This window comes from Pestalotiopsis fici, assembly GCF_000516985.1.
Source record: "Pestalotiopsis fici W106-1 unplaced genomic scaffold PFICI_Scf_1, whole genome shotgun sequence".
Lineage (NCBI taxonomy): Eukaryota > Fungi > Ascomycota > Sordariomycetes > Amphisphaeriales > Sporocadaceae > Pestalotiopsis > Pestalotiopsis fici.
The window spans coordinates 3,420,567-3,429,745 of NW_006917091.1; the positions used below are offsets into that span (position 1 = coordinate 3,420,567).

Below are 9,179 nucleotides of genomic sequence, written 5' to 3' on the forward strand. Positions count from 1 at the left end.
GAGAAGGGGAGGGGGCAGGCGACCAGAAGGGGAATTTGGCAACGTCTGTCTGCATGCGGGTCTTGGGTCAACACACAACAAACGACGTGAAATCAAGTTATTATGGTGGCGCTGGTCTCGAATTTTGAGTGGACGAAGGAGGGCCGGATATGTATGCATCCGCTGGCGGTGATTGACGGAACTCCTTCCCCAAGCAGGCGCGTAGGAGTTGTGGGTACAAATACGGATCGGGATACTGTAATATAATTAGCCTTTAAATTGAGCCGCTTGGCTGCATTTTTCAAGGTAAAATCCCTGTAATGCTTGCGTGCTTGCTTTGACGCTTTTGGGGCGGTGCCTGATTACTGGGTGGTTTTGCTGCTTTGCTGTTGTTGAGGAAATAGTTCCAACGCCATTCCACCAGGATTCCCTTAACCATGACCAAGTTTAAAGGTTGGGGAAAGAAGAAAGAAAAAAGAGACCATTCTAGATCCGGCTACCACGTGGCGGATGGCGCCTGTGGCTAGGTCATAGCGTCGTCTGGGGAAGACTATACCTGGTGTACTATGTAAAACGTTCGGAACCAAACTTCAGCCACTGGTTCGCTCAGCTCCGTGTTAGCATGGAAGGCAGAAGGAACACTGACATGGATGGGGATGGGAGAGACGGTAAGTCGTGGAAGACAAGTCTCCGTGTGTGTGAGTGTGAGTGAGTTGAGTGTGTGTGTGTGTGTGTGAGTGCCCAGGTGTGTGAGAGTGTGTGCGTGCTGACCTGCGTCAAAGGTGCGTACAAGACGTTCAGGTCTGCCGGAGAACGAATCAGAAAAAGAAAGGATGAAAGCGGGGATGGTATGCATGTCAATCTGCAAGGCTGACCGGCACCCATATCAAAATGACAAAATCCAAATCCCCTCCAGGGTTTTGTGCGTTTCCGCAATAGTCTCCTGCATGACTTCCTTGGCGCGTGGGGCCAATCACAGACTATTCCCACCCTAGGAAGATATAGCCGTCGCTTCTTGATTGGCAATGGGGTTTGATTGTGCCATATTCGGCAAGCAACGGTCTTAGTATGGAAAACAAGGAAAATTTTTGCGGCAAGGTCGAAATGGTAGTTGGGCTTGAAAAGGCGAAGTCTGGGAGAGAATGTCCGGGGGTTTCTGAGAGGGCCGGGTGATATTCCGAAGCCATCGAAACAGAACCTTGAATCTTCAACAGTTGTACTCGCTGGGGATCGACCTCACGCTACGGCAGCTTGTACCTTAGGCTATCAGCTAAGACTTAGGTAGTATCGGGAAAATTTCGTACCGTCTGCAGGCCCGTTAGACTCAATAGGACTATTGAAAGTATATGGCTATTTAAAGCACCTATATTGTTCAGCAACTAAGGGAAAGACACACATACTTTGATAGTGTTAAAGTAACAGCGCTCAAAAAGTATATTTTTGCAACCCATTGGAAGGGAGGGATGGTCGTACTCGAGGGCAGGTGAGCGATTGACGCGTTACCATCTGATACAGTAAAACTGCCGGTTGCCAGTTTGGTACTTTGTGGGCAGCCAGTGATGTATTGCACGCCTCGCCCGCAGGAGCCACTCAGCTACAATGGAGGGAAAAAGTACCGAGCTACAGGAGCAATGAGCACTGCCGTTCCCAATTTTCATGTTAAACTTGCGCTATTGGAAGCGTTTGCCTCGCGGCGCCTGCATCAAGAAGCGCCAGAGGCGATGATCATGATCATTTGCAGCGTCGGAAAGGTCTCTGCAGGGCATTCAGCTGTGCTGCACCTGGTCGTCTGCACGTATTGTTGTCCACTAGGCCAAGTGATTATGTCCTCGGGACCCAGCTAGGAAGAGCAGCTCCACAGAATAAGTGGCTTGCTTGGTCAGATTACTGTAATCTGCAATGGCCATCAGTCTCAAGCTTGCTCTCGTATCGTTGCAAGCACATTTTCTAGCGCGTCTGGCTCTGCCTCCAATGCCCAGGTATTCCAGGACAGTCGGTGAGTAGACGCCTTATGACGCGGCCAAAACTTCAGCTGAAACCTCTAGTACGATATCATATTGGGGTCGTTGGTGGCTGTCGCTCTGCTGCAAGGTTGCTGTATCAAAAAGTATACATTGTGTCGAAGTAACCTGTTGACATCATACTAGAGGGTGCCGTACCGTCATGCCGTCTCCTACGTCCGTAGTCCATGGCTCACAATCAGGGGACATTGTGATGATAGGCCAGCGAGCCTACAAGGCGTTTCGATGTGATGTTGACCGGTAAACACAGAATGGTTGAGAACACTGGACATTTGTCATCCGACGTGGCTGGGATAGGGGTCCATCACTCGAGCCACTCGTGGCCCCCAGAAGCTTCGTGTTGTAGTCTCATGCCCTCATCCTGTGTGCTGCGTGGGGTTGGTCGGGTGCCGTACGGGAAATCGCTCTGTCGGATGGACCTGTCCGATCAAGTAAAGTGAGATCTGAGAAATCCCACGATCTCGTAGCATTCGATCGAGGGATGCATCCAATTTTTTTTTCCTGACCAGTCGTATGCAAGACGTGTTGACTGCACTACTCTCGGTATTGACGAGACCCGTGGACAAAGTGTGATGAACAAGGCGACAATCATACGATAAAACGTCACATTTACAAAAAGGGATGGGAAGTGACCCTGATTTAAATGGTCGTCGCGGCCTCGACCAAAGACACAATGCGAGGTGCGGAGCCGCCAGCCTGGAGCTCCAAGCCTCACACAGTGCACCAGGCCACATTTCATGTTGTGTATTATTATTCCGCGTCGTTGGGCATCGGGACTTTGCGCGGCCGCATCATGCTGTACACTGTAGGGAACCCATGGATGTTGGACGAATGCACGGTTGACCGAAATGGGAAAAACGCGTGCATGCCCTGGAGATTGTAGGGCAACAAATTGTCGCAGTGAGCAAGTGCTGCGACGAGTCAGACAGAAGAGAGAAAAAAGAAAATAAGGAGACGAATTCCCAGGCCCAGAACGTCCCCATTTTCGGCCCAGTGGGCAGATGTATGCATGCGCTGGAAGCAGAATTGGGACAGTGGTTGCTGTTCTGGTCTGGACTTGAGTTTGCATAAGCTTTTAGCTCGTGGGCGGCGCCACAAACACCCGCCCGTCCGATCGGAAAATATCTCAGCGCCGCAATCGTGGGGTTGCTTAGGTAGTACACTAGAGGGTGAGAATTAGGGCAAGGAGGGACCTGGATCATGGTTCGAAGAATTCCAACGGGAGACTTGGCCAGGCCCTCAGGTACCCGTGGCTAGACACCAACGTAGCGCTTCGTTAGCTGACTTAGCGCACTGGTGCGCCTGTTGAATTCCTATGGTACGACAGGAGCAGCAAGCCATGGCCCACAGCACCCAGTTTCGCACCTGTTGCAGTATAACTCTTGCACTACGTGCATGTTGTCATGATATATGTAAAGCATTAACGTGATAAAGTCAATGGGACATTTGGGTGAGATGCAAGGCTAGGCACTATGCTAAGTAGTCCAAGGTGTATGTGTATTTCTTCGTGTATTGATGACATTCATGTTAGAGCTGGTTGGATCAGGTTTATGGCTCAAAGCCGACCACCACCGGCAACTTCCGCTCCGCCCCGCTACCCTACCTGGGGTTACAGGTTCCTCCCGCCGCCATCCTGGAAACCGTCGCAATCGATGGCAAAGACCAAGGAGTGGTGGATCGTTGACAGCTACGTGGGAACGAACCCGGGAACTTGACAGTCTCCACCAGTTCCCAGCAATATGATCGCCAATTATAGGTAGCAATCCAAGATCAGATGTACAGGGCTCGAACCCCCTCTTTCCCTGCGCAGCCGCCCTATCATGATTCGTACAGCGTCTTGAAGGCCGAGGGGCGTGTGAGCAGGTCTCGTGGGTTCCCCTCCTCAATGATGCCGCCTTTGTCAAGCACCAGCACTCTGTCAAAGTCCATGATTGTGTCCAAGCGATGAGCAACGCACAGCACGGTCGCGTCCTTGAACCTTTCCCGCACAAGCGATATCATCAAAGCCTCAGACTCCTCGTCGAGACTGAATTCTAATGTCAACCGCCAAGCTCTTTGATCGTCATCAGGAAGAAATTTGCTTACCTGCTTGATGCTTCATCCATGATCACGACCCGCGAATGGCCAAGCAGTGCCCGGGCCAGACTAAATAATTGTTGTTGGCCTTTCGAAAAGAGCTCTTCATTGACTTCGGCGTCGAGACCGCCCTTGGCTTCTACAACGCTCCAAAGTTTCACAGCCTGGAGCGCTTGAATGATGGCTTCGTCTGCAAATTTGCCTTGCGGATCTGTGTTTAGACGAACATTTCCGGCAAAAGAAACAGGATCTTGAGGCACGGTCGTCAACCTCTCACGGAGGGTTTCGCGGGGGATGCGGGAAGTGTCGAGGCCGTCGATCGTAATTGTCCCACGGGGATTCATCAGGTGGAGAAGCGCTAGGAGCGTTGAACTCTTGCCGCTGAAGTGGTCCATATTAGCAACTGCATACACCGATGACATAGGATGATAGAAATGCCTTACCTTCCACTGCGACCACAAATTCCTATCTTTTCACCATCATTAATCTGCAACGACAGATTTGATATGGCAGTTTGTTCGTCGTCGTCCTTGTACGACGCAGTGACATTGTCAAAGACAATGGTTCCCGTCGAGGGCCACGCATCGGGCGGCTGGAGATCCTCTGTTGCGAGGTTCTCATCCGGCGTGGACTCCTCATATCTCTTGACACGCGCCACGGCTCCTATCGAAGTCTCGAGCATTGTCCAGCTCGTGATGGCCGACTTGAGTGCAGCACTAAGATTCATAATGTTGAAGAGAGCAACACCTGCGAAGCCTACGCTCGAGGAGTTTCGCAGCGCCACTGCGACAGCGATCAAGACCACTGCTAAACAAGCGACTATGAGATCCAAGACTAGATTGAGCCATCTTTGAATGCTGTAAAGAAGGTAAAATGGCTTTTGCGAAAAGTCAAGGCGCTCGTCTGCTTTGGTGATCAGGTCATCTTGCCACCCAAAGGCTCTGACAGTTGCCAAGCCGTTCAGAGTCTCCAAGAATTGAGAACTATTTGCTGTTAGTTGGGACAGAACTCATAAGATGGCAGCTTGGGTGTCTTTGCAGCTGGACCAGAAGTTGACGTACTAGATGGGACTCTTGGCCTCCAGGTCCAAGAACCGGAGTTGTCTGGAGGTTCGCAAGTAGAATCTCTGCAGTAACCAGAGGCCACCAAATAATATTGGATAACCAATGAGGAGCCACACTGAGGCGGGTATGATCATGAGAGCCTGCGCAATGCAGGTCAAGCCATCTGCAGAAATGTAAGTGCATGGTTTCATGGGCAAAGGTCTGCTATGATGACATACTGCATACGAAATTAATGAGTGAGAAGGGTAACTCGGCGTCGATGAGGTTCATATCTTGACTGAATCTGCTTGGTGTTAGACCACTGAGCATTTACGAATGTGGATGCGGATGGAAATTTACCGATTGGTGATAGATCCCGTGTCTGTGACTCCAAAAAAGGATAAGGGAGCCCTGTCGCCTGTTAGTTACCCGGCTCATGCCATTACGGGGGTTTTTGCAAGGGCATGCAGTACCTCATGGTACATGTCAAAAGTGTGTAATGTAGCTTTGAGCCTGAGATGACGGCCAGGTTCAATAAAACGTGCCTGTATGGGGTGTTCTCTTAGTATGGTGACTTTACGTGGTACGATTCTGAGAATTCTTTCATCCACTTACCAGCACACCAACGCCAGAGCAACGAGCGCAGCAACCTCCAGGGCTGCGAATATGCCCAGCCACTTGCTGTTGTGTACGTTCGGCTCTCGATCATTGTCCTCGCCCCACCAGGAAAGGATGATCTCTGACGGGTATCATGATTAGCTCAACACGGAAGACAGCCAATCCCAACCAGGTGGCCCTGCACTTACCCGGAAATTTAAGACAAAATACTAGGGTAACCTGCAGGGCGAAAAACACTATTGTTTTGGGCCAACCAAAGGTGGAGAAGTAATACTTGTACACTGAGCCGTCGCCCAGGCGTTGGGTTTCCTCGTCGACAGAGCTCTCTGACGCGGACGGCACCGGCTGTGAAGGTTCAAAAGCTGGCTCGTGTTTGTGGATCGCGGTCAAAGATGGGTCTTGGGTGATGGCATCCACGCCCTCAAGTACAGCGGCAAGTGTCTCCTCACCACCTAACTGTTCTGGTTGCCCCTGCTTGACGATCCGGCTCTCGGAATTGAGAGCAACAATTTCGTCGGCATGGACGAGAAGATGTGCTATGTTCTTGTTAGACAGACTCTTCGGCTTTGACGGATAGATACCACGCACCAGCATGAGTTACCAAGATGGCCGTGGTTCCCTGGGACTTGAGTAGACCATTAGGACCAAACACCTCTCGTATGACGTGCGATTGCGTCTCCATGTCCAAACCACTAAAAACGTCGTCAAATATCGCAATTTTGCGCCTGGAATATACGGCCCGTGCAATTGCCTACCAATGTTAGTAGGTTCTGATTAATCATGTTGCATGGGTATTGACTGGTACTTACGACTCGCTGCTTTTGCCCTCCACTTAGACTCAGGCCATTGCTGCCGATGTTCACTTGATCGCCCTGGCTGAAGCGTTCGATGTCCTGTTTGAGCGCACACGCATCTACGACCTGGCTGTATCTGGCCGCCTCAAAGTGACTGGTGCCTAGAATATTCGCTCGCAACGTCTCGTTTGCCAGCCAGGGATTCTGGTCACAGAATGCAATGCTATGGGACGAAAGCTCCACTGTACCACGACATACTGGTGTCTCCCCTAGAATACCCTTCAGGAGAGTCGTCTTTCCAGAGGCAATCGGTCCAGTGATCATGGTTAGTTTGCCCGAAGCGATCTCGAGATCCAAGTTTTGTAGCAGTGGATCAGCCTTTGCGTCCCACCCAAAAGAAGCACTCTGTAATCGAAGGGCAGCACTGTTGCCAAGGGCCTTTTCATTCCCGTCATCCGAGTCTGAACTCAGGGAAGAGTCCTTGTTTGACTTTTGTGCTAGTGACTTTTCAGAATTGGTCTCTGAGATGCTGGGGCGGTCAGGAACGCCGTCTTCATACACATAGTTCTGAATGCGAGAGAAACATGCTACACCTGCAATGATCTCGGGCACATAAGAGAACAAGAGGTCAAGAGGTTGTGTGATGAGTGACAACAGAGACAGGGTAGTGAAGATATGACTTGAGTCCAAGCCAGTTGCGTCCGCATTTCGAGCGAAGATGCCAAATGTGGCCACTGGGGCCAAAGTGACGGGAATGAATGCTGAACGTTGTCAGCAGTAACTCTGAATACGGACATGGCGCATAAAAGGTCTACTCACAGACTGCGACGACTCCAAGAAGCATCAATCTAAAGCTTCGTGCCGACGCTATCTCTCGAAGGCGCAGATCCTGCAAGATTTCCACTGCTTTTCTTGACCAGCCAAGCATTTTGACTCCTTTAATCGAACCGAGGAGTGAAGAAGTGACCGCTGTAGTGGATAACAGGATTAGCTACTTGACGTTCCTGTTCTCAATCTTCCTGTTTTTCTGCCCCCGACTTACCAACTCTCTTTTCCAAAGCAGCCATCCATTTGACTTGGAATGTTCCTGCAAAACTAGACAAGACGAGCGAAAGGAATGTGCAGACTGCCGCAAATTAGTCCACTGAAAAAAATTTTTCAACTGTGCTTGTAAGTGAGAATTACCGATGGATAAGACAATGGGTGCGATAAAGACTGCGCCGACCTGACGGTAGAGAATATACATGGCGCAAGCAACTTGGATCAATGTCGACCAAGCGTCATGGATTTTGACCATACCAAGTACAATTCTTTCCACATCAGTACTCATCAAAGTAATTGCCGAGGCATCACTAGCTACAGCCAGTGTAGCCGACATGGTCTTCCTGTAGATGGATGTGACCAGGACACCGCGTAGCATGACGACGAATCGGTACGACAGATGCTGACCCCATGCCGTAGAAACCTGAAGTTGGTTAAAAACAATTAACAGTGAACTATGAGAGGCTATACTCACAGCAATGCATAGATATACTAGGCCATACGCCCCAATGAGTCCATATCCAACATTCTTCTGATCTTGACTGCCGTCATTTGGCGATCCCACATAATCCAGAATGGTGCTAATCAAGAACGGCTGTGCAAGTTGCGATGCAACAAGTACACAGTAAGGAAATACTGGTGCCATCAATGGCCCCCTGAGGGACCAGAATACAGTCAGGAGCAATGACTTCTTTTCCTTTTTAGCTGCATTTTGGTCAGATAATGATCGTCTTTCCCAATTGTACTGCGGCTTACCTTTATGGACTTGAGGACCGATGCGATCCCAGAGAGACTGTGATAGCAATTTGGCATCAATGTCCGGCAGTTTTCCAACCGACAAGGCGCTCGAATACCCAGCACACATGAGCCGGTCAAGCCAAGTGAATAATGTGCGACTGAAGATCCCGCCCGTGACCTCCTTGCTCCAAGGCATTGAGCTAGGAAGGAGCCATCTTCGCTTGTTAGATTCTTCCAGAACTAAAGCCACTATCTTGATTACCATACAAGTGGTGAAGAGACCGGCAATTGATGACTGTGTATTCTTCAGCCACAGAGTCCGGACGCGCACAGCATCGAATAATATGGAGATTAACAAATATGCGTCAAGAAGCAGAGAAGAACCAGCAGATTTTCTATGCTCTAGGAAAGAAAGTGTCATGAAGACGAGGCATTCCACCATGCTCAGGACAGCTGCTGGGACTGATGCCCGAGTACGGTACATTGAACGCCCGCCTGATGACCATAATGCCAATAAAGCAGCAGATAGAACAAGCAGAATTCCAAAAACAACCTATAAATTTTTATAAAAGTTTCCCATGAGTTAGTCAAGAATATTCGTCTTTCGTAATGCTCAATATGTAGTGGCTGGAGAAACTTACAAGTTTGACAGCGCTGAATACATGGCCCCCGACGCGGCGTTGTCGACCACTCAGCACTCCGATGCGAAGAAAAGCGAAAATCAAGAATATCGAAGAGGGCAGTATGGATAAGATAGATTCTTCAAACAGAATCGTGAAGTCGAATGTTCGGACGCATTCATCAACAATTGGGCCAAAGGAGCCATCAACAGACGGCGAGCAGCCCGGACGCGCTGGATCGTCTGCCAT

The 9,179-nt window shown here is 50.0% G+C and overlaps 1 protein-coding gene across 1 annotated transcript; it reads right to left on the reverse strand.

Moving 5' to 3' along the window:
* Positions 1–3,818: 3,818 nt before the first annotated feature.
* Positions 3,819–9,179, reverse strand: PFICI_01039 (uncharacterized protein; the record flags this gene model as incomplete). The annotated part of the gene is made up of 16 exons (XM_007829620.1): positions 3,819–4,026; positions 4,086–4,457; positions 4,520–5,059; positions 5,138–5,303; positions 5,359–5,423; positions 5,480–5,530; positions 5,593–5,664; positions 5,735–5,858; positions 5,926–6,273; positions 6,326–6,488; positions 6,547–7,292; positions 7,351–7,500; positions 7,574–7,657; positions 7,717–7,996; positions 8,048–8,863; positions 8,952–9,179. The coding sequence occupies 16 exons, from the start codon at positions 9,177–9,179 to the stop codon at positions 3,819–3,821; spliced, it is 4,413 nt and encodes a 1,470-aa protein (XP_007827811.1).